Source organism: Mauremys mutica, chromosome 13, assembly GCF_020497125.1.
Source record: "Mauremys mutica isolate MM-2020 ecotype Southern chromosome 13, ASM2049712v1, whole genome shotgun sequence".
Taxonomy (NCBI): Eukaryota; Metazoa; Chordata; order Testudines; family Geoemydidae; genus Mauremys; species Mauremys mutica.
Genome location: NC_059084.1, coordinates 29,374,184 through 29,399,674, shown reverse-complemented (window position 1 = coordinate 29,399,674; position 25,491 = coordinate 29,374,184). Strand labels below are relative to the sequence as shown.

Sequence of the window (25,491 nt, the reverse complement as noted above, 5' to 3'; positions counted from 1 at the left end):
CCATTGCTGCACAGCTAGAGTGTGCCTGGGATAAAAAAGCCCTGGGTTTGTGCCAGGATACATTTTGGAGGGCTAATAAATAAATCGGGGGGAGGGGCAAATTTTGTATTCCCTAAACTGTGTTTTCCACGTCTCCCCAAAAATGCAGCAAACAACAGACCAAAATCAATCTTAGCATTAATTGGGGAAAATTAAACAAGCATCCAGCATGAAAACTCCCAGGAAATCCCTGTCAAATGACCACAAACACTGGAAGGAAAAAACAAATGTCCCTTAATATTGCTAGATTATGTTCTTACTGCTCTCTGAAGCTATTGACAAGAACAAACAGTTCCCTTCGCTTCAGACTGAGTTTTCTTCTCTTTTCTTTTGGACCTGAAGGAAAAAAACGAACTTGGATCCCAGATGACAAGGAAGCCTATGTTGAGGTTGAAATCAAAGAAATCTCTGGTGGCAAAGTCATCGTGGAAACCAAAAATAAAGAAGTAAGCAAAACAATCCTGATTTTTAAAGTTTGCTTTTTGAAGGATGGCCATAGGAATGGGGGAAAGAAGCACAGAGGAAAGGAATGCATGGGGGACAGCTTATCTCTGAAACTAGACAAGTTCTCACTTATAGCACTTAAGTGCTCAACCTGCGATCAGTCAGCTCAGTAGTGTAAATGGCTTTTGTTACCCCGTAATGTACAATGTGCTATCTCACTTGCCAAACATGCCAGGGCTTCAATAAACCAACATCAAATGGTCAGTTTCAAAAAAGTCCTTTCTAAACAACAGACTGCAAGAATGACAGTAGGGCTTTCCCAGCCCGAGTAATCAGCTGGCATCTTAACAGCTGTAACAATAGCCAGCAGGAGAAGTCTGCTCAGTTTGCAAACAGCCAGTTGCTCCCTTGGACGAAATTATTCAGCTAATCTTGAGAGAAAACCATTCAAAGCAGGAAATAAGGGAAACTGGTGTAAATCTGGAGTTATTCTGAATTTACACCAGTACTATAGAGAGCAGACTTTGTCCAAAGATCAACATTTTAATGAACTAACTACATTGCTTAGAGCAGTGGTTCCTAAACTTTAACAGCCTGCAAATGCCTTTCACTAAATTGTGAAATCTCGTGAATCCCCTCCTAAAAATCAGTATTTCCAGGGACTGAAGTTTAAATTTCCTCAGTGTGATGGATGCGCTTGCTTTGCTCTGCATAGGTCTTGGAAGTCCGGAACCACTGCCGGCTCCTCCGCTGATGGGGGCAGGGCTCGGGCTGCTCACCCCAACTGCCCGGCCCCGATCTTCCTGGGGCTCGGGCTGCCAGCCCCGCGTGGGGCACTGGGGTTCGGGCTGCTGGCTCCCCCGCTGATGGGGTCAGGCCTTGGACTGCCAGCCCCAACCACCCAACCCCGCTTTTCCTGGGGCTCGGGCTGCCAGCCCCACATGGAGCGCTGGGGTTCAGGCTGCCGGCTCCCCCGCTGATGGGGGAAGGGCTCAGGCTGCTTGCCCCAACTGCCTGGCCCCGCTCTTCCTGGGGCTCGGGGTGTCTGCCCTGCAACCGGGTCCCACCTGCTGCCTCCAGTGCCCGGGGTCCTCTGGCCGCCATTAGTGAAATTTTTCTGGCAAACCCCCTGTCATGTTCTGTGAACCCCCAGGGGTTCACGAACCCCACTTTGGGAACCACTGGCTTAGAGGGATCACCATAGCACTCAGTGTCACAGTATCTGGGTACCTCAGTTTCATTATAGAGTTTAGATACATATGACTAAGAGGTTGTTAAATTGTTATACACATAGAGCCAGATTCTGAACTTTGCTCCACCCACATCAATCCATTGGGCCTGATCTCATTTACACCAGGACTGAGTCCTCAGAAATCAATTCCATTACACCCATATAGGGTAGCTGGGAGATCAGAATGAGACCCATGGAACTCAATGGAGATACTTCAGTTCTACACTGGTGTAAGATCACAATCTGCTTCAGTCAATTTCTATTTACCAAAATAATATATGGTAAAAATAATTTCTGGGCTGGATTCTCCACTCCATTAGAACAGTTTCAGGCCAGTGTAACACCACTTCTCAACAGAGTAACACCAGTGTACAACTGGAGTAACTGAATAGAGAGTCACGTCCTATGTACACAGTGAACTATGTATTTCTTTGTTTGCGTTGCTATGGTGCTAGTCAATGTAATGAGCAATAGCTTACATCTGTCAAAATCTTGAACTGGTTGGAAAACAGATTTTCAGTCCCAGGAAAAATTTCGAGATTTCAAAACAACTTTAATTCTGAATTGGAACAAAAAGTCAAAACTCCGAAGTATTTCACAAAATGAAATGCCCTCAAAAACCTCAGGTCAACTGAAACATTTTGTTTCAATAAGTTTCATTCAATTTCAACTCTTTTTAATTTAAAAAAATGTATAAAATAAAGTAAATTTCGGAACAAAAAGTCATTTCAAAATGAAAAATCGAAATGGGATGTTTTGGTGTTTTCAAAACTTTTGTTTCCATTTTTTTCTAACAGAAACTTAATCAAAATTGATACAATTTAAACAAACAAACAAACAAAAATCCATTTAATTGCAATGGCATTTTCCAACAGAAAACTGTTGTGACAAAATTTCTCCAAGCAGGTCTAGCTAAATCATATCTAGTCTAAGCCTGCCTAAATTCTGCTTCCGGTTAAAACAGGGTTAGACCATTGAATACAGTGGGGTTGCACCAGTATATGCAAGAGTAGGACTATGAAGGGTCCAATTCTGATCTTGAGTACACTGGGTTTACATTAGGGTCATTACACTGACTCTGATGGAGTTAATCCTGATTTACACCAGAATAAATCAGAGGCGAATTAGCCCCATGGTCTTCTTACAAACTAAACTGTGTCACACTACCAGGCTGTGAAATCAGGAGATATTATTATCTCCATTTTATAGCTAGTGAGACTTAGGCTGTGGCTACGTTAGAGGCACAGCTGTAAGCTCTCCTGTGTAGCCGCTCTCCCATCAGCATAATTAACCCCCACCCCAATGAGTGACGGTAGCTATGTCGGCGGAAGAGCGTCTCCCAAAGGCATAGCACCATCTACACCCCTGAGCGACAAACATTTTGCCAACAAAAGTGCTGGTGCAGACAAAGACTGAGGCACAGGGAGGGTAAAAATTACTGACAAAGGGCCACAGAATCTGGGGCAGAGCCTGGATTAGAACACAGGAGTCTTGAGACCCGGTTCTCTGCTTTAACTACTAGACCCGCCCCAATTCACCTAAGAGTGGCAATGAAACTCTCTTTTCTTCAAGCCTGAATAACAGTGGCCTGTGTTAAATTCACCTTCTCCCAATCAGGCACAGAGGTGGAATGTGAGAGTACTGTAATTCCAGTACTTAGATGTATAGGCTTAAATCAAGACAGTGACAACGGATGGTCTGTACATGTCGGCTGTTTAAGGCTCCCTGCACCATATTCTTTGAGACGACACATAACTGGACTGCCCCATGCCATGGCCCTACTGCCCATGAAAGGAGTATGGAGGGTGACCAGATGTCCAGATTTTATAGGGACAGTCTCGATTTTTGTGGTCTTTTCTTATATAGGCACCTCTTATCCCCCACCACCGTCCCGATTTTTCACACTTGCTGTCTGGTCACCCTAGGAGTGAGCACTGAGCACTGACCTGTAGCACTGGATGAAGCAGCAGGCCCATGCCCTAGAGCACGCCTTCTCTTCTCCTATTTCTGATCTCTCACAGTGGGTTGCTCAGACAGTGCGATAAGCTTCCTTGAGAGGCAAGAAGGTGTCTGTACCTGAGGGGAGGAATATGGCAATTTTGGCAGGTAGTAGGGGGGTCTGGCCAGATGCTCATCACCAGAGTGGCATGGTTGGCAGCTGGGAGGTCTGGCCAGAGGCAGATGGCACAGGGGAAGGGGTTGGCAGCTAGGGTGTGGACTGCAAGGCTGCTTTTCATGGGGGAAGTGGAGTGGCATGAGAGCTGGCAACGGCTGGTGGGGGAGGATGAAATGCTGATCACTCCATGGCCCTCCTCTGTCCTGTGCCCAGTGTCCCTCCTCCACCCTCACATTGCTCTGCCCCAGCAGGAGCTGCACATAGTGCCCTGGCTTGTCCTCCATTAGCTGCGTGCTCCTCTAGAAGAACCCTTGGGGGGGACAACGCGAAAAGGTGGGGCGGCATGTTTTACTGCTCAGTGTAACAACAAACAAGCCTTGTCTCAGCACTGCAGGCTGGGAACCTGATGCTTTATTTAACTGCAGAGCGGGGGAAACTCCCATTGGCTAAATAGGAGGTACGGCAAGGGTGGGGTATAGCTAACCCACTGAGTACCCATAGGTACCCACTGACACTATCATGGCCACTTTCTTACAGCTGGGCTGCTGGAGACGAGGTGAGGGAATGGGCCCTGGCAGCTAGGGGGACTGGGAAGGGAGTCCTGCTCTGAAACATAGCCCTGTGAAAGGACAGTACAGGGCAGCCCCTGTCTGTGCTCTGGGGGAGTGTGTGTCATGGGAGCTAGTTACACGGCTCCAGGTGGGATTGGGGCTTGGTCTCCTGAGGCGCTAGGTGCTGCTGAAAATCCCTCCCCCGTTTTTTCGATGTGCCAGCCCTGTAAAATCACCCTTTCTTTCCCACCCATCATCCCCAAAGACGGAGGCCAATTCCACCCCAGTGACACTGTTAGCTTTGCTGGCTTTGCACGGCCGTCCCTGACCCACATGGTGCAAGCAGCTCTGTGGCTGCTGCCCAGTAGGAACAGCCTGCAGCTGAGCAGGGCTGGCTGTGCAGGACGAAGGGAGCAGACAGCAGCGACAACCCTGTTTTGTCATGTAGGCTCCCCTGTGCTTTGGCTCTGATGCAGGGGGAGAAGGTCTGCAGAGCCAGATGGGGCCACAGTCACATGGCGCATTCTCAGTGCAGTGCTGGGGACTCCTCTGGAGTGGAACGAGCTCGCCCCTCAGAGCAGGTCTCCACTACCACTTACGTCGCTGAGGGGTGTGGAAAAGACACACACACACCCCACGAGGGACGCATGTTCCAGTGACCTAAGTGCTGTTCACCCCGGCACTACATCAATGGGAGATGCTCTCCCTCCAACAAAGCATCTGCGTCTCGCGGAGGTGCAGTAATTACATCGACGGGAGAGCGCTCTCCTGTCAGTATAGAGCGTTTTCACCAGATGCGCTGCAGTGACCCAGCCACGCCAATGTAGCACTTCTAGCGCAGACCTGCCCTCGGTCTCCAGCACAATTGTCTCCTGCTGGTGCCCTCTTGTAGCATGAGCTCAGGTGCCCAGCAAATACTCCTCGCCTTCTTGCGTTCCATATCCAGATTAGGTCATTTGTGTCATTCTCCCCTTGGCAAAGGCCAAGCCCTGCTTTTCCAAACAGTCACCACCTATGTATTCAGGCACTGCGCCTCCTCTCCAGCTTGGGGGCACCTGTGCCCAGCTGAGCAAAGGTATCTCACTGCCTGCCCTCGGGAGAAAAGCAGGGATGGAGACCGGCCTGGGGGTGAGGGGATGGCATCAGAGATCTGCATTCTCCTTAGACACTGCCGGGGCAGCTAGAATCTGGTCTTGGAGAGTCACAGGAAGGTATGAGGCGCAGACATGAAACTGGGCCAGATGCTGCGTCCCTTTACACTGGAGTGAATCTGGAGTGCTTCCACCAGCAGGATTTACCCTAGTGTAAATGAGATCAGAATCAAGCCCTTTGCACGACAGATGGGAGCAAACAGCGCGGTGCCCTGTCAGTGCTAATGGCGACTGCGGGGCCTGGTCCCGGCTGGAAGGAACCAAGGACAAACTCAGGCTCCCCTGATTTGCTTCCTCCCTGCAGACCCGGGTTGTCAAGGAGGACGACATCCAGCAGATGAACCCTCCCAAGTTCGATATGATTGAGGACATGGCCATGCTAACGCATCTCAACGAGGCCTCGGTGCTGCACAACCTGAAGCGCCGCTACGCTCACTGGATGATCTATGTAAGTGACGCTGGTACAGGGCGTGAGGGTGACACAGAGCCCTGACCAGCACAGTCAGAGGTCAATGCTGATTCAAATGGCACCAACTCAAAACTACCACAGATTTCTCCCCTTGATTGTCCCAGATTACTGGCTATCCCAGCCAGGGTCATGTTGAATCAGGACAGCTACGCCCTGGATTTCTCATGCCTCAGGAACCCCTCCCATTCAGTATTCCTCGTGACATGGGAATCATATGGATGCATTAGAAATCCCCAGGCAGACTTAGATAGATAGAGGGGTAGATTTATGTGTACTGATTAGACTCACTTGGAAAACATATAAAGAGAAATAAGCTGATCTTGGGCTGCCAGGTGAAGAGACTCACTCACCAGGGAGTCTGCAAAACAAAACACAATTCAAGATGCTTCCCGAAATTCCCAGCCCTGGAAGGATTTCTAGGTAAGGCTAAAGCTGGCTGCCCTGAGGACGTCCAGAGGAGACGCTAATGGTGGCTTTCCAGGAGGGATATGGAGAAAGGCCAGCTGCCTGGGTGGAGGGAGTAGCAAGGGGTGGGGGAAGAATATCACCATTAAGATGAGGTAGGTTGGCAGCACAAGGGGATGTCCCTGTTAAGGCCAGTTGCATCCCTGTTCTGTAATAGGCTAAGGAAGCAGCATGGTGCAGACAGGCCAGATCCATTGCGGCATCTCTAGCTCTGAGCCCAGTGGCTTTGAAGAGTCTTTGTTCTGCTACGTTGAGGCAGCTGTGTCCCTCTGCACTCACTTGCCTCCTCTCTGCTCTCAGACCTATTCAGGTTTGTTCTGTGTCACCATAAACCCCTACAAGTGGCTGCCAGTCTACACCTCCCCCGTGGTGGCAGTCTATAAGGGCAAGCGGAGGTCAGAGGTCCCGCCCCACATCTACTCCATTGCAGACAACGCCTACAACGACATGTTGCGCAGTAAGCTTCTATCTTTCCTCTCTCTCCTCCCTGTGCTCACCCCGCAGCGGAGGCCAGACCTTGTTCAGTGGGAGGGGGAACGCAGGGAGGGCATTGTGGCATCACCTCACAAGAAGAAACTGATGCACAATAGCAGAGATGGGCCTGGAGAAACCCGACTATCTGTGTCTGGTCTGGGCTCAGAGCGGGAGTTCTGGACCACTGTTAAAAACACTGATTACAAGCAATACTGACCAGTAACCAATAGCACCTTTCCTTCAGCAAAACAGACTCTGGGTGGGCATCAGAGCCTGTATCTTGAGGGATCACCACACGCAGCCCTGGCATTTAGCTGGCCTGAACCAGGCTACCCAGCCCCCATAGTGCCATGTAACAATCCCCTAAAAGGGGATATGACCCATAAATTACCTTGGCTGGACGGTCAAGGTGATGAGGAGAAAGGGCACCTACCTGCATGGACCCTGGGCTGCTCTAGCAGTGCCGCGGCCAGGGCCTTGGCAGCACGGTGGGCTGGCTCAGGCTTGTACTGTGGGGCCAGGTGTAGAGAAGGAGAGGAAGATGCAGAAGGATAAAAAGAAACACTCTAGAAATGTCAAGACACCAGGATACTTCTTCCCAGGGGTGCCAGTCCCCTGGAGCCTGAGGGAACGCCCACACCCACAGCCTCATTTTGGATCTTTCGGACTGGGAAAGGTCAGTGTTAATAAGTCAGGTGAACATAGTCACTGGCCCAGCCAGGTGGGGCTGTGGATGAACAGGGAAAACCCAGACCCACGGCAGCCCTGGAGCGTTCTCAGAGCTCCATGCAATCTCAGTACATTTCAGTCTTAACGCTGGCTCTTTCTTTTCCAGATCGTGAGAACCAGTCCATGCTCATCACGTAAGTGACCCCTGCTTCCCTTCATGGGCCATTGTTCCCTGCCTGCCTTGTACGTGTCTCTGGGTTAGGCTCCTGGGCCCCATTCTCCTGCCCCGCCTGCAGGATACAAGTTGTCTTTAGGGTCCCAGCAGTGGTTTACTCTCCCCTGTCATTTGGACTGACTTGCTGACTGGCAGCCTTCCTCCTGTGAGATCTGATGCCCCAGCTGCACCTCCTCACCTGCCATCAGACCACCTGCCCCTCATGAGGCCCCCAGTCAGGCCTCGCTGGCTGCCACCCCCTCCCCAAACAAGTTTCCTTCACACCCCCACCCATCGGCTGCCAGAGCCCCTCCAGGGCAGCCTGTCTGGTGACAGTGGCAAGGGCTGCTGTTCACAGAATATAAGAGTTGGAAGGGACCTTAGGAGGTCATCTAGTCCAACCCCCTGCTCAAAGCAGGACCAATCCCCAGACAGATTTTTGCCCCAGATCCCTAAATGGCCCCCTCAAGGATTGAGCTCACAACCCTGGGTTTAGGAGGCTAATGCTCAAACCACTGAGCTATCCCTCCCCCCGAGTTCACCCTGCACTTGTTGGTGCTGGCATCACGGGGTATAACTCTCCCAAGCAGGTCCCCTGGAGCAATGTGTTTCCCAGCCCCGTGGCTGGCCACATGCACCGTGGTGCTAGCCCACAGCTGGGGGAGCTGAGGTCTTGTGTCCGGGAGGAACATGCTTGATGCTCCTGAGCAGGACTGGTGGGCAGAGGAGGCAGCCAGGCCCAGGAGGGTGATGGGGGAGGGGGCAGGCAAGGTTAAGTTCAAGTGACATATAGATGAGGGCTATATAAAGTTCTCTGAAGGGCCCTACCCTGCTGCCAGGAGCCACTGACATTTTTAGCCTCAGCCATGGCCTAATTAGGTAACACAGGGCTGAGGCGGGAGATGCTTGGCTCATGTCCTGTGGCAGCTCCCCCCCTACACCCATCCCTGCTCTTTGTGATCTGGGATTACAATAGAAGAGCAGCTAACTCTAGGCATGAAATCACTGCAAGGCCTTGTGAGCCAATGCCAGCGGGCAGCTCAGACCAGGGCAGCAGGAATTGCCCAGCCTCCAGGTCTCACCTGGACTCCTGGCCCTTCTCTGTAAACCGGAGTGGGCTCCCTCTGGGGGGGTGGGGGAGGAGCCCACTATGTTCCACAGACTGTAGGAACCCCTCACTCCCCAGGGAACTGCGAGTGAAAGTGTCTAGCCTGAGCTGGAGCAGGAGGGGGCTGGCTCCTTGCTGAGCCCCCGGAGCACTGAAGTTCATACCAAGCGTGCAACAGACCAGGAGGAGCCTGGGGAGGAGGTGACTTCCCCACCTGGCACTGTGTGGAGTCACTGGCCATGTCTGCAGTGGTGATTTGCCCCAGTGTCAGCCTCCGGGGGGCTGCCCCTGGTGGAGCTGCCCTATTACAGCCCCATGATGCAGCCGAGCAAAGCCCAGACGGGCTCACACCAGGGGAGGTCACTCACTCCGCTGCAAAGTCCAGCAGCTTTGCCCATCTGTTCTAGGGGATTGTGCCAGTGCAGCACCACAGGGGCTGAGCCTGGTGACTGAAACCCCCACATTGCCCCCGTGCAGAGCATTAGCCAATGGGAAGGGATCACAGGCTGCCCAGGGCCAGACAGGGCTGAACTCCTCCCTTGGTGTTTTACTTCTTTTACATGACACCGTTGTGGGGGGCTGGGCTGTGGCCTTGGTTTTCTGAGTCTCTGTGTAAAGGTTTTGCCTGACTCTGCCTTGTTTTCTTGATCTGTGTATTTCTGTTACCCTAAGCGGAGAATCTGGTGCTGGTAAGACTGTAAACACCAAGCGAGTCATTCAGTACTTTGCCATTGTCGCAGCCCTGGGCGACACGCCGGGCAAGAAAGGAGTAAGACCCTCATTTGAAACACACTTTGGCTGTTTTCTTTTTCTTTTCTTTTTTTTTTCCTTATTTTTTTTTTTTGGTAACTTTTTGCATTTGGAAGCGTGTTTGGATCTGGCCCCTCACGGGCTTTGCTTTTCCTTTGACTTTTGAACAAGCAAGGCTTGAAACAACTGATCTTGGGGAAATGGAGTTTTTTAGTGGCTCACCAAACTGATCAGCCACACCGGGGTCTTTTGGGCCCACCTCTTCCTTCACCCCAACATATTTTCTTTTTCAGACACTGTAAAGGGGACAGACCCCCCCACTCCCCATTTCCACCCCTGTCTCTTTTAAGCCTTGCTTTTTGCCTTTTTCCCCCTTTTCTCTTTTTTGTTCTTTTGTTCATTTTGGTCCTTTTCCATCTTCTGCTTTTTCTTGCTCTTGTTTTGATTCTTTCTCGCATTTCTTTGGTGTTGGTTATTTTTGAGATTCCCTTGCAATTGCTTATTTCTTCTGGGTACTTGATGCTCCAGCCTGCTTTCCCTTGCAGAAGCAGACTGGTTGTTTCAGGTAGTGAGTAAGCAATTCTCCAGCATTGTTTTCCTTCCCTCTTCCCTGGGTTTGGATTTAACTGTTCCTGCTTTTTGGTGCTTTTCTTCTTTTTCTTGAGCTAATCTATTTAACACATTTTTGGTGTATTTTTTGAAATTTAATCCTTCGATTTTTTTGAACCGTTTTAGTAACTAAATTTTAACGCCCTGCTATTTTGATTGATGCTTTCTGTGATTCTGATCTTTCCCTTCTGGAATTCTAAAGACAGTTTTCTTTCCTTTTTTCTAGCAAGCTCCTGCCACTAAAACTGGGGTAAGTGCTACAGGGAATAGGGGTCACTCCTCAAGTGAGAGGCCAGGCTTACTAAGCAGCACCTTGTTAACGCCCACTGGTGGTGGGCCCCTTTCTGAGCACCCTTGTGCCAGTGCAAGTTAGGAGTAACTGCGATGATGTCAATGGAATGGTATCATTGTGAAACTGACACGAGATCAGAATCAGGCCCCTGTGTACAGCACTGCATTTTGCTGAGGTGACAAGGCAGTAATGCAGTTGGGAAATGCTCTTGTGGTTGCTGAGAGGATCCAGGGAGACTGCATGTCTCTTCATAGAACAGCTTCTCTCTCAGTGGAGGGATCACTATTACCAGATGTGGACATGCAGACTCACCCCTGTGGCACCTCCTGCTGGTCTCTCAGGCAATTAGCTCATTTTCCAGCCCAGAGCACCCTCTGCAGGCAGGTGATCCACCTGTCCTCTGGCCCCATGTCCCTCCCAGGACCCCAGTGCTCTGTTAACTGGGGTGCTGCCCCTGAGCAGTAACCCCTTTCTCTCAGGGTCTCCCCTCCCCAGGAAACCCCCACCCACTATCCCCACCTCACCTCAGTATCAGGCTACCACCAGTCATCATCTAGCCCCATGCCCTGGGGCAGACTGCAGTATTAGCCTACTCGTCACTGGCAAGGTTGGGTTTGGACCTGCTGCCTTGGCCTACCCCTGGGCTGCCCTCTGCAAGCCCCAGTACCTGTTGCTTTGTGCTAGGCCACAGCCTGGGGCTTTCCAGGCTGGAGCTCCCCAGCTCCTCTGCCTTTCCCCAGCCCTGCTTCACTCAGGTACCCTGTCTCTAGCTCCCTGCAGCCAGGCCCTTCTCTCTCTACAGGCAAGGAGAGTGTACCTGGCTTCCCTGGCCTTTTTATACAGGCCAGCTGTGGCCTGATTAGGGTGTGGCCCAGCTGCAGCCACTTCCCCAGTCAGCCCAGCTTTTAGAGCTGCAGCTTTCAAGCCCTCCCAGGCAGGAGCGGGGGGGGTCCACCCTGCTACACTAGGATTGGGATCTGCACATTGCAGGGCATTGAATCAGGCTGGGATTTTCTATCCACTGCCCTGGGGATGGAGTTTCTTTAGCACCCAGTTCACTGCAAGCCTGTCCCACTGCCTCAGCGGAAGGGGGGCTGGAAGTTATTGCCAGGCTGTGGCTCTGTGAGAGGCTGCATTGCAAACCAGAAATGTCTAAAAAGGGCCAGTCCTGAAGCAGTTACTCAGTGTCTGGTCAGGCCGAGCTCTCGCTGACTTCCTCAGGCATTGACCTGAGTATGGCCTTCAGTACCAGCCCTTGGGGGCCAGATGGCAGTGGCTGCTTGCTTTGGGGGGGTACCTCATTTAAATGAGAGTGACTGTTAAACGTTGGGGCCAGAGCACTGAGCGGATTCACCCCAACCCCGGGAACCTAGTTTCACTCTGTTATGCATTCTGTTATTCACCCTGCTTTACATCTGGATAGTTTGACTCTGAGTTTTAGCAGCAACATGTCCCTAAACCCAGGGGGTAACAGTTTGTTGGTGGTGTTGGGGAGGAGAGTGAGGACCTAGGGTGCTGCACAAGGGTTACATTTACAATGGTAGCAGTACATAGAAAATATCATCGTCCAAAGCCCAGTGGCTCCGTTATGCAATGTCTAACTCCTGCTCCCATGTTACACCTGCCCAACGGACCTGTGTGCTGAGCTCCAGGGTCCCCCAGTCCAGCTCTGCATCGGAGGGTAAAGTGCTTCTGAATAACAGCATTATGTAAAGAGCCATGTAATCAAAGGGCTGCAAGCCCATGGTGGGCTGCAGGCCGTACAGTCAGTAAGGCTGGATGAATCTGTCCAGTAGGAGCTGCCTGGAGCCCGTGCCCACATCTGCCCCTCCCCTCTCAAGGTTATATGTGAACTAGACAGCTGTTTTCTCTAACCTATCCCTTCAAAGACAATCTTTGTTGCATCTGCTCCAATATTATCAGCCAGCTATCTTGGATTCAATGTGATCTCAGAGCAACAGAAAGAGGATGGGAGGGGGTTAGATCATATTCCCAGGTAAGAAACTGTGCTAGCTGGAGTTAAGCAAGCTAATCTGGATCAGTGACCTCAGGAAAATAACCTTCAGAGCACACTGCAGTGACGAGAACCTTCAGAGTTAAGGTTCCATTCCAACCCCAAACAACCGTGAGAGCACATGCCGTGCATCCTGTATGTTAGGCAGAGGCGTGTCTATGGCCAGGATCGCTGCTAGTTGACACTCAACCCTGGAAATCACAATGATTTGCCTAGGGACCCTAATAGCTGAGATACTTTAAACCCTGTACCTTGGTGTTTCATCTGTGGATGCAAACACCTGAAACCATGGCCAGTGCGGCTGAGACATCGGAGGATACGTAGCCCAGTTGCAGTGAGATAAGGCTTCAGCACTTCTGCTTGCTCAGGGAGCTGAGCCCTGTGGCTAGTAAAAGGTGCAAATGTCTGTCCAAAGTCCAGTGTGTGGTGTGAGGGGAGTGTGCTGGGCTGGCCAAGCAGGAGCTGGTCAGTCTTGGGCATGTGTATAAAGGGAAAGGGGAGGGATATTGCAGAGGGTGCCAGGCAGGGAGGTGTCCCATGTGTAGTGGGTCAATGGGAGCCACAGCTGTGTGCCTAGAATTGCAGTGCATTGGAAGCATGCAGCACTGGCGTACCATTGTCTCAGGAGTGGGGGCAAAGGATAGCCAGGGGGACATGTGCAGAGTTTAGGGTATTTGGGGTATTTTACAAGAGTGGGGTGGAGTTTAAGCAAATTTCCCAGTTTGCTGACTTTAAATTATCGATAGAGATTTAAAACTTGAATTTCACCTTCTAGTTAGCAAAGCGTTTCTCTGGGTGTTTCCTATGGGGGCCGTTTTTAACCCATGATGTACATTATTATTGGCTTGGAAGCGACAGGCTGGCTGGTCCTGGGATGACACGCGATATCAGCTCACTGCTAGCCTCCCTTCCCCTAAGCCCCCCATCAAACAAAGCCATCCAGGGCGTGTGCGCTGCAGCCTCTCTGCTCAGGGGCAGGTGGCACAGCGAGGATGCAGGGGGAGAGGTTAGCACCCCCTGAGCAGTGCTGCTCTCTCCTCCTGCAGGGGTCGCCACCGACCATTTCCTGAGCTCCTGGCAAAGCAGGAACTAAGCCATGAGCCAGTCTGTTATCCTGGACCAGTGGGTCCTGACTAGTGCAGTGTCCTAATAAGTCCCCCGTGTTCTATAAGTGAGTGTTGCAGTACTTAGCTACCACACGTGAGGATTGGGAGACCCAATTCACTGTGTTGTACCAATATAATAAAAACCAGCAGGATCTTATTAAGAGGGATAAGGCAAAGATGCCACATTTATTGTAAATACCATAACAAAACAAAAGACAATGTTTTCCTACTTGTTTCCATTACTACTTATTCCTTATACACACACACACACATATTCATCCACACAATCATTCATTCAGGTTCTGTATAGATGTTATAGTTACCAGCCTAGATGTTGCTCATGCCAAGTTACTGGCCAGGTATCTTGGTCATGAGGATGGAGCCGAGTCTGTGTCAGATGCATCTGATGCTCCTGGAGGTTGGTATCAGAACCATAGACTCAAAGTCCTCAGTCTTTAGAGTCCAGTTTTATAGGGATTTTTCCCTATGTTAGTTCATAGGAGTTGCCTCATTCTGCTGTTGCTAAATCAATCAGCAGATGGCTGGCTCCATTCTGTCAGATGCTTGTTTTTCCTTCCTTTGAGGTGTGGTGGGTCATCTGGTTGATCCCACTTGACACCTTCTTCAGCCAACACTGAATTCTTCAGACTGGTAACTCCCTAACCATTCAGTCACATACATTCTCTATCTTAATCACATCTATTTCACTGTTTCTTTACTTTTTGGGGTGTTACCAATTTATGTGAGACTCCCTGTCTTTTAACAATCAAAGATAAAGTGAGATGAAAACTTACAGAGGGTGGGGGTCTCTATTTATACACTATAACAGCTACTGTTTTGGCTTACTTAGAGTTAATTAATGTTTAACAAGTTTTATACAAAGTATTTCTTTGAGCAGGCTTCACACAGACACAGCTGGTGGCTTGCAGGTTAGAATCACAAATTTACTTTTAACATAAACCTTTAGTTATGAGGCATCAATTAACAATAAGTCATTTTTCATATAAACCATGTCTAATATAAACCTTCTTTAATATCCCTACAACTGATGTTCTTTGAGAGCAGAGGTGCTAATTAATAAGAATTAACAAGGGATACACAGCCTCACGTACAATATAAGGCCACATAGTGTGGGAGAGCTGGGAACAGGATACCCAAGTGCCTAGCTCCCAGCCCTCTCATCAGTCCACTAGAGCAGGCCACATGCTTGGGCTCTGCCCCCAGTGTTTATGGCTTAGTGCAAGTTGATTTCAGGGTCAGACAAGCCAGAGAGACTTACTCTAATGAGAGCCTTTGAAAAAAGAGTCTTTGGTGCAACCCCAAATACAAAACCCAGCGCCGAGCTTTGGAGTTTCCAGGCGATAGGATCAGACGAACATTCAAACACTGAGATGCACTTGTTTGAAAGGTCGGAGCAGGTGCTGCCATGACCTCTGTCAGGTGGATCTGCTGAGGCTGGAGGATATTAGAGAATGAACTGAAAGCTAGGGACAGCTTTGACTCTGGAGAACCGGCTGCCTCTGTGACATGCTCTTATGGACAAAACTCAGCACTGTAGTTCTCGACCCACGCCGCCACCTGGGGAAGCTGCAGTAGTAGCTTAATGTAGTTAGGACTCAGACGTTTAAAGACACAGTGATGAAAAACGCCAGCACTCTGTCTCCACTGTGGCTTCCATTGCCAGTGGCTCTGGTGGAGCGGCACCCGTGGAGAATTACACGTCTTGGTTTCCTGGTGTAGGCAAGGCCCTGCATCCCTTTGGCATGACTAGGGTATTGGGACAGCCTGAGCGTTTGGGGGGTTCTGCCTAGGTACACCTGCGATAGTCAGTGTTCTGCTTGGCTGTATCTGGAGCAGTTGGCAGCAGTCAGATGATGACTAGTGTAAATGGACTGTAGCTTTATGGAACCATTTGGAAAGCACACCGTACCCTATAGAGACAGTGACTAAGGCACGATGGTGTGGTGTGGTACAAAGTTATAATGCCATGGTCTAATTGCTAGGGCACTGGGCTCTGAGTCAGGAAACATGAGTGCTAGTCCCAGCTCTGCTTTTTCAATGACATCACTGCTCTGTGCCTCAGTTTCCCCTCACACCCCTCTGTCGGTCTTGCCTAGTTTGGCTTTAAGCTCTTGGGGCAGGCACAGTCTCTTCTGTGTGTTTGTATAGTGTTCGGCACACTGGGCTCCTAGATGCTACTGTCATACAAATGTAATAACAAGAACATAAGTCTGGGGCTAAGGCATTGCTGTGAAGAGGCCATCCGGGAGTTCTGAAGCTCCCCCCAGCCAGTGTCTATAACACTGCACACTGCACCACAGCTCTGGGGAGAATGGCTCTGACACATGTTTAAAGGAAAACTCACCTAGGAATATTACAGAGGGTTGTTACTGTCTCTTCCTGGGCTATTTCCTGGACCCCTTTGCTTCCAAAGGCAGGTTTTCTCAGTGCCATGAGCCCTCCTTTCCAGGCCTTGATGGCTATGGCCCCGTCACAGAGGACTCCCATGTACAGTTGAGCTATTAGCCCGGACCTTTATAGGCACCACTCACAGCAGACTAGATGGTCACAGAATTCATGGCCTCAAAGCCCAGCTCTGCTCCCCAACGTTAATTAAAAAAATAAGACGTGCCAGATAGGAAGGCACCACCCTAGAGACTAAGGCCTTAAGGGAAGCTAGTGAGAGTAGCAGAGGGTCGAGGTGCACAGCACTTTCCCCTGCCCTGTGTCCTGCTGCCCCTTAGCTGCAGCTGTAGCAACAGAGCCACTGTTACTAATGCCACAGGCACAAGCTGACTCATCCTTTGGCTGCATTTTCTAGGGTACCCTCGAGGATCAAATCATTGAGGCCAACCCTGCTATGGAAGCCTTTGGCAATGCCAAAACCTTGCGAAACGATAACTCCTCGCGCTTTGTAAGTATGCTAGCAGGATTTATATTTACAGAGCTCACAACACTCAAGTTATCCATACCCATGCCTGAGTGAGGTGGCCACAGATAGCCAGAGCTAGCTTTTACATAGGGAGCAAATCCTTGTCAGAACTAGCAACTCTCTCTTTAGGTGGGTTGGCTGTAGGGCCAAACCCTTTGCTGCTGTAAAGCAATGCCACTCCCTGATGTTACCTGACCAGGCTAGCTCACTGACTTGTGCCATTTAATTTACACCAGCTGAGGATCTGGCCCTAAAAGGTGAGGCTGGAGTTAGGGGCCGCCCAAGGTCCATCTCGGCTTGGATCAGGCTGTGGGTGATGACTGGCAGTGCCAGGAAGGAGCCTAGCACAAAGGGAGAGCAGGGAGAGCTGGAAGTGCCAATGCTGGGAGGTGCCTCAGTGCACCGGTGGTGCAGTTTCCCGTTCATCAAACCCTGGCCCTGTGTTTGGCTCAACCAAACTCCTGGTTCCCATTTATCTCCATAACAATGCGCTGGAGGTAGTGGAGGCCACAGTGGCATTCTTGGTCCTCTCTGGATTCCCCAGTGCACCAGGGGCCTGGGAGTGTCATGGGGTCTCCTGAGCTTGATCAGCAGTAGCAGGCCATGACTCTGCAGGTAGTTGTGCTGCAGACCCAGCATCACGCAGCTCTGCCCAGGGGGCAGGGGCTGTCAGGGGCCATCTGCAACCATCCTCTGAGTGCTGCATGAGAGCACAGCCACAGGAAGCAAAGCGCAGGGGGATGATCCCTCCGCTGAGCCAAAAGGGACCAGCACAGGCCCGAGAATTTCACCCAGACACCTTGTATTGAGCCCCAAAGTTGTGTGACATTAACATAGGGCAGAGAAGAGACAGACCCTTAGCCCTCCCCAGCCATCTGATTTGTAATAGCTGCCCACCCGGGACAGCAGCTGTACCTGCCTCAGTTCCTCTGTCCAGCCTAAGTATTTACCTCCTTCCCTTAGGGCAAGTTCATCCGAATCCATTTTGGCCCCTCAGGGAAACTGGCCTCTGCTGACATTGATATCTGTGAGTAAACAGCCTTGCACACCTGCCAATTCAACATGCTCTTTTTCTGCCCTGACACTGGATCAGCTCCAGAAAAAACCCAATCTGGTTTTTTTCCTGTTTGTTTCTAGACTTGCTGGAAAAATCCAGAGTGATTTTCCAGCAACCTGGTGAGAGAAGCTACCACATCTACTACCAGATCCTGTCTGGGAAGAAACCCGAGCTCCAAGGTAAGCAGCTTCAAAGCAATCGGACCAAAGGAAACGACAGTGTAAGCACCTCTGGCCTGGGCAACCATAGTCCCCGGTGAAGTCACTGCCCCCCAGGGGGAGGGAGCCCAACTAGATCCCTTGGAGGGAGGGTGCTGGGGGCAGAGGAGTCATTACTCAGCACTGCCCTCTGGGATCTCGTGGAGGGCCCAGAAATGATCCAAACTGACCTGCCAGGCTCTGCCGTTTAGCCACCTCTCAGGCACTGAGCGGGGTTGGGATCCAGGTGCCGGGTGACAGGAGACCTTTCCGCACTGGAGAGATGCTTGGCAGAGGCTCGGCATGATAAGCTTCTTGGCTGCCGCCTGTTGAGCCTGCTGCTGGATCGTGAGCAGCACCTTATTAGGCAGGTCTGGAGAGCCATGGAGCAGTAATCTTATCTGGGGGTCATGAGGGCAGGCACTGGTGCTTCTAAATCAGTCTCCAGCCCAGCAGTGTTGCGAAGATAGCAGAAGGGAGCTGGAGCTGCAGAAGAGATGGGCCTTGTGAGAAGTTACCAGGCCTTCCGGAGTCAGACCCACAAGCCAGTCCCATCAAAGGAGCTAGAGCTGAGGCAACAGACTAGAATGGGCTGGGAGTCACACCCAGCCATGCTTCCCTCTTCTACCCTGGGCAGTTCCCATCAGAGCCTTTCACCTCAGCCTCCCCCTGCCCTGCCCACAGAGACACAGCGAGCGCACTGCTTAGCAGTGGGAACTGGGCAGTCCAGCAGTACATGCCACAGCACCAGGGGCCATTGCTGCAGCGAGGGGGCTGTATCCACAGCCATGCGATGGGCACACTGTGGTGGTAACGAGGGCCTGCGCAATGAGACCAGGGTAGGGGGAGTGGCAGAGCACTGGGGCATTACCAGGACACATGGAGCAAAGGCAGAGCAGGGTAGCTTTCCATTGCTCTTTGGCAGCTGCTGCTCAGCAAGCTGCCTGAGATGGCAGCGCACGGCCCAGCTGAGCCTCCCCAGGAGCAGTGGGTTTTGTGGCATGCGCCAGGGCCAGCTTCATGGCGCATGTCGCACTGTGGGCGAGGATCAAGGGAGCCTGGGAGATACCAAACATCCCACTGCACTTAGCCTGTGCCCAGAGCACTGCCCTCTGCCTTCCCTGCTGATTTTCACGGCACGCTCCAAGGGGCAGGGCTCCAGCCCACCTCCAGCTACCTTCTGATGCCTGGGGTGTCCACCTGGGAGCCCAGCCCTCTGCCAGGTTTGCAGGCCAGAGCTCAGCCAAGGGAGGGCATGTCCCACGGCAGAGCCCTGGCTACACTGGGCCCTAGGGCTCAGTCCTGGAGCTGTGCAGAGCATTAGGCCCCTCCGGTCCTGCGCCAGCCTTTCCAGGGGAGTCTGCTCTGGAATGTAGGTCAGCATGCGGGGGCAGCCGAGTGTACCTCATGTCTTTGCTCTCCCTCCTGCTCCCAGATATGCTGCTACTCTCTCTCAACCCCTACGACTACCACTTCTGCTCGCAAGGCGTAACAACGGTGGACAACCTGGACGATGGCGAGGAGCTCATGGCTACAGACGTACGTACGGGACCTGCGAGACAGAGCACGGGGGAGGCCTGGGCAGAGGGGAGAATGGCTTTACATGCTCCTGGAGAGAAATGGGGCTATGGCCCAACTTTGCTCAGATATCGCTGAGCTCTGCTGATGTTTTATTAATAATCACCCTGTGCACATCTCCAGCCCCTGTCCCGCAAGGGCCCCTGAGGTTTGCAGACATTCACTCCCCGGCACTCCCCTGCAGTGAGGGAGGGCTCATTCTCAGCCCCACGTATAGACTGGAAAGCAAGGCACAGCATGGGTAAGGGCCATGCACAGCAGTGTGTGTCGTTCCTATCGCTGTGCACCCAGAGGGGGTCAGTCCCATGCAAATGGCCAGTGAAATGCATGGCCACCACTGATGCACGCAGCCCTAGACACGTAGGTGTGAGCGTCTCATTCTGAAAACCACAGAGCGACTCAGTGACAAAACCAGGAATAGAACCCGGAGTCCTGGCTCCTGATAGGGGGGCTGCCGGTGGGTGCTCAGCACCCACGATTTTCCCCCTGTAGGTGCTCTAGCCCCGGAGCACCCACGGAGTCGGAACCTATGGCTGAGGATACCGGAAGGAACCCCAGTTTTAGGATGAGACAGGTACTAGTAATGGTGGATTCAGTTATTAGAAATATAGATAGTTGGGTTTGACCAGGAAAAATGCCTAGTGAATTGCCTGCCTGGTGCGAAGGTAATGAATCTCCCGAGACAGCTAGACAGACTTATAGGTAGTGCTGGGGAGGAGCCAGTGGTCATGGTACATGTAGGTACCAGTGACTTAGGGAAATATAGGAGAGAGATCCTGAAGGCCAAATGTAGGCTGCTAAGTAAGAGATTAAAGACAAGGACTTCATGGTAGCATTCTCTAAAATGTTTCCATTCTACGCACAAGGCCCGTAAGGCACACAGGGTCTCAATGCGTGGATGAGACAGTGGCGTGGGGAGGAGGGATTTAAGTTAATTAGGAACCGGGGAACCTTTTGGGGAAGGACTAGTTTATACAGGAGGGACGGGGCTCCACCCAAACCAAAACTGAACCAGACTCTTAGCATGTAAAATTAAAAAGGTTGTAGAGGATGTTTTGAACTAAGGGCTGGGGGAAAGCTGGCAGGTGTGGAGAGCACACGGTTTGGGTGGGGACGTCTCTTAGGAATGAAATGGGGAACTCTACGTCCTAGTAAAGCGGATAGGAAAGAAGTTGGTAAAGTACAGGTAGGAGCCAGTGAGGAACAGTCAAGTGTAAAAGAGTCACATTTATATTTAGCTCCCGAAGGCAAGCAACTGAATATTGACAAAATGCCCTAGTGCTTATCTACAGCTGCTAGGAGTCTAAATTCTAAGCTGGGTGAACAGAGCGCCTGGTATGGAGTGAGCATATTGATATAACAGACCTCACGGAGATTTGGTGGTAGGAGGATAATCAATGGGACACAGTAATACCATGGTTTAAAATACAGTAATGCCACTTAACGTTATAGTTCTGTTCCTGAAAAATGCATCTTTAAGTGAAACGATGTTAAACTAATCCAAGTTTCCCAAAAGATTTAATGTAAATGCGGGGGGTTAGGTTCCAAGGAAATTTTTTGGGGGCAGACAAAAGGCATTATATACTGTACAGTACTGTACTTTACTGTGGAGGGGAGGTGCCCCAGCTTACCCCTGGGGCTCAGGGTGGGGGTGCAGGGTCTGGGAGGGAGTTAGGATGCGGGAGGGTGCTCGGGGTGGGGGTACGGGAGGAGGCTTAGAGCTGGGGCAGGCAGGAGGTGCAGAGCACTTACCTGGGGCAGCTCCTGTTAGGTGCAGGGGGTGTGCAGGTGGATCTGTGCAGCGTGGCACCACCCCCATGGCTGCGATTCTGGGAGCCACGATTCTGGGAGCTCCCCTCCCACCCCACAGGCAGGGCCACCCGGAACGCAGGGGATTTAGGGGCTGCAGGGCCCTGGGCTAAGGGGGCCCCGGGGCCCTGGCCTGCAGCTCTAAAGCCCCTTTCGGAATGCGGCCCCGCGAGCACGGGCCGGAGGACTCAGGAGGAGCAGGGGCAGCCGCACAGCCAGCGGCGGGAAAGAAACAGCCCTTTCCCCTTCAAAGCGCCGCTTCTCTCCGGCTGTTTGTTTGGCGGCACTTAGGACTTTCTGGGAGGGAGGGAGAGAGGGAGGGGGAGCAGGGCCGCCAAGAGGATTCAGGGGGCCTGGGGTCTTCGGCGGTGGGGGGCCCCCGCTTCGGCGGTAATTCGGCAGCGGGGGGGTCCTTCCGCTCTGGGACCCGCCGCCGAATTACTGCTGAAGACCCGGCACTTCAGCGGCGGGTCCTGCTTCGGCGGTAATTCGGCGGCGCGGGGTCCTTCTGCCCTGGGGCGGAAGGACCCCCCTGTTGCCGAAGACCCGGAGCGGAAGAAGCTCCGGGGGCCCGGGCCCCGCGAGAGTTTTCCGGGGCCCCCGGAGTGAGTGAAGGACCCCGCTCCAGGGGCCCAAAAAACACTCGTGGGGGCCCCTGTGGGGCCCGGGGCCTGGGACAAATTACCCCACTTGCCCCCCTCCCCCGGGCGGCCCTGAGGGGGAGGAGGCAGAGAAGAGGAACTTGTGCAATGCTCCCTTGTAAAGTCAGCCAAACGACGTTATAAGGGAGCATTGCACAACTTCAAACGAGCATGTTCCCTAATGGAGCAGTGATGTAACTTCGAAACAACATTAAGTGGGAGGACGTTAAGTGAGGAGTTACTGTATATAGGAATGACAGAGCCATCCACTCCCAGTCTTTATTCAAGCTTAATTTAATGGTGTCCAGTCTGCAGAACTGGAATTAATTTGCAAACTGGACACCATTAAATTAGGCTTGAATGAAGACTGGGACTGGATGGGTCATTACACAAAGTAAATACTATTTCCCCATGCTAACTTCCCCCCTTCTGTTACTCACACCTTGTCAACTGTTTGAAATAGGCCATCCTGATTATCACTACAATTTTTTTTCCCTCCTGCTGATAACAGCCCACCTTAATTGATTAGTCTCATTAGAGTTGGTATGGCAACACCCATTTTTTCATGTTCTCTGTGTATATATATCTTCCGACTGTCTTTTCCACTGCATGCATCCGATGAAGTGGGCTGTAGCCCACGAAAGCTTATGCCCAAATAAATGTGTTAGTCTCTAAGGTGCCACAAGAACTCCTGTTCTTTTTGCTGATACAGACTAACATGGCTACCACTCTGAAACTTAACAGAATGTTAGGAACTATTAGGAAAGGTATAGAAAATAAGACAGAGAATATCATGATGGCATTATATAAACCCATGGTATGCTCACACCTTGAATGCTGTGTCCAGTTCTTGTCGTCCCATCGCAAAAAGGATACAGTGGAACTGGAAAAGGTTCAGAGAAGGCCAACTATGGAACGGCTTTCGTACAAGGACAGACTAAAAGGATTATGGCTGTTTAGCTTAAGAAAGAGATGACTAAGGGGGGATGTGATAGAGGTCTACAAAATTGTGAATGGTGTGGAAAAAGTGAATAGAGAAGTATTATTTACCCTTTTACACAATACAAAAACCAGGGGTCACCCAATGAAATTAACAGGAAGCAGGTTTAATACAAACGAGGAAATACTGGTGGAACTCATTGCCACAGAATATTGTGATGGCAAAAGTATAAGTGGGTTCAAAAAAGAACTAAAAAAGTTCAGGGAGGTAGGTCCATCAATGGCTATTAGCCAAGATGCTCAGGGATGCAGCCCTATGCTCGGGGCAACCCTCAACTTCTGACTGCCTGAAGCCAGGAAGGGGAGACAGGGGCAGATCACTCCAATTGCCCTGTTCTGTACACTCACCTGAATCTCTGGTACTGGCCACTATTGGAGACAAGATACTGAGCTAGATGCAGGGCCGGCTCCAGAGCCCAGCGGGGCAAGCACCCGCATGGGGCGGCCCTTTCCCGGGGGGGCGGCAGGCTGGGCCGGCGGACCTGCCGCAGTCATGCCTGCGGGAGGTCCACCGGAGCCCCGGGAGCAGCGGACCTGCCGCAGGCATGACTGCGGAGGGGACGCTCGGCCGGCGGCTCCAGTGGACCTCCCGCAGGCATGACTGCGGACAGTTCGCTGGTCCCGCGGCTCGGCTGGACCTCCCGTAGGCACGCCTGCGGCAGCTCAACCAGAGCCGCCGGACCAGTGAACCGCCTGCAGCTGCGGGAGGTCCAGCCGAGCCACGCGACCAGCGGACCCTCCGCAGTCATGCCCGCGGGAGGTCCGCTGCTCCCGCGGCTCGGGGACGCCTCCCGGGCATGACTGCTTGGGGCGGCCAAATTTGTAGAGCCGCCCTTGGCTAGATGGACCACTGGTCTGATGTTCTAAATTAAATTGCTGTGGCTCAGGTTTGCTAAATAACATAGATGGACAATGAGATAACTGGTAAAAGGCAATTTGTGCCATTGTACCCTAGAAGTTCAAAGCAATGGCATGTGCATAGTGCTGTGACAATGGCTAGGCTTACCCTTGCTGCCTGTCACCCCTCAGCATGCCATGGACATCCTGGGCTTCAGCAACGAAGAAAAGTATGGCTGCTATAAAATAGTGGGCGCCATCATGCACTTCGGCAACATGAAGTTCAAGCAGAAGCAGCGGGAGGAGCAGGCGGAGGCAGAAAACACTGAAAGTGAGTTTGCCACACAGCCGAATAGGGCTGGGAAAAGCTTTGCTGAGCCCAGCACGGTGCATGAACTCCTTCCACTGCTGGACAGAAAATCACAGGGCTGGAGCATTGAAACAATCCCCGTCAAGTTTCCCATTCATCCACCTGCCATCCCTTCCCTTTCCCACATTCCTCTCATGTGGTGATGCCTATTGACTAGGGGCCATGCCTCCACAGTGCTCAGAACTCCCCGCAGTAGCCCTGCCTCTCTGAGCATCCGTTTGGTGCAGGACACTGGGTCTGCTTCTGTCAAATCAGCTGCACTGTGCAAAGGTTTATTGTTCTCCTTTATTGCATTGTCCTCTCTCTGCACAAGAGGGAAGAGAAAAGGCTGTGCCTTAGCTCAGGCAGTTCCCAATATTTGAGCACAGCACTCAGTGAGTGCTACACAGTTCAGGATACATGCTGGTGCTGCTGCACTGGCAAAGAGAATGTTGATCTAACAGGAAATGATTCCCCTGCGTCATTAAGATGGAGCAAATCTTCCTAGACAGAGGTTCTCTGGGTTGGTAAAACCTCAGAGAAGCACAGGTGCAAAAATCTCCAGATGCCAAAAGCCCCCTACAACTCCACCTTACACACCACACTCTGAAGAACACAATACAGACACTGCCCACCGGGGAGGTGGGCAGACTACAGAGCATTTTCGGGTTAGTGAAAGCCAGCAGAATTAGGACAGCATCATCTCAGCCCGAGAAGCCTATATTTTTGTCTTGAGTATGCCCATCACCTGGCTGCTTCCTCATGGTTTGATGATGTGTTGCAGGTGCTGACAAGGCCTCTTACCTCATGGGAATCAGCTCAGCTGACCTTATCAAAGGGCTGCTCCACCCCAGAGTGAAAGTAGGAAATGAGTATGTGACAAAAGGTCAGAACGTGGAACAGGTGAGTGTGCTGGGACTGTAGTCTCCTGCCTGCATTCTTACCTGGAATCCCTTGGCTTTGTGCCCTACAGGAAAGCGATGGCTTTGGGTGGCATTCCCAGTGCAGGGCCTTTAGCTCTGGAGTTCACCCCTCTGGTGGCCCCACAAAGTCTGAGTTTGGGTGCCCCAAGGGCATGGTGTAAGCTGAGCCTGCTGTTGCTGTCTTTTAGCAGCTGTCTCGGTTATTCATTGCCAGTGTGACGTGGAAGCAGGGAGTGCGCTGAGTTGATGGCTGGATATTTTTGGCCGTTGCATTTTACAGTGATGGGCCAAGGCTGGAATTTCAATTCAAACTCCTTTGATTTGTGGAGGGTTTGGGTTCAAATCCCTGGACACTGTGGTTTGGCCTGGGTTGGATCCAAACTCAAGAGGGGCCTAATTTCTGTGGTTCTTGCTTCAGCTGTAGCCCCAATCTCATGAGATGTTGGCTCTAGATGGTGGAAACCTCC

At 51.7% G+C, this 25,491-nt stretch overlaps 1 protein-coding gene across 2 annotated transcripts in view; it reads left to right on the top strand.

Moving 5' to 3' along the window:
* Positions 1–25,491, top strand: part of MYH7B (myosin heavy chain 7B) — a 57,613-nt gene that overhangs the window by 3,021 nt on the left and 29,101 nt on the right. The window contains exons 3-14 of one of the 2 annotated variants that reach the window (XM_044984550.1): positions 382–485; positions 5,837–5,980; positions 6,767–6,923; positions 7,776–7,803; positions 9,604–9,700; positions 10,517–10,540; positions 16,524–16,616; positions 17,598–17,661; positions 17,772–17,870; positions 19,324–19,427; positions 23,945–24,083; positions 24,886–25,004. In XM_044984550.1, coding sequence (XP_044840485.1) covers positions 382–485; positions 5,837–5,980; positions 6,767–6,923; positions 7,776–7,803; positions 9,604–9,700; positions 10,517–10,540; positions 16,524–16,616; positions 17,598–17,661; positions 17,772–17,870; positions 19,324–19,427; positions 23,945–24,083; positions 24,886–25,004 — 1,172 coding nt within the window. Of the gene's footprint in view, positions 1–381; positions 486–5,836; positions 5,981–6,766; positions 6,924–7,775; positions 7,804–9,603; positions 9,701–10,516; positions 10,541–16,523; positions 16,617–17,597; positions 17,662–17,771; positions 17,871–19,323; positions 19,428–23,944; positions 24,084–24,885; positions 25,005–25,491 lie in introns of those variants that run through there. The other variant, XM_044984551.1, reaches the window with a different exon arrangement.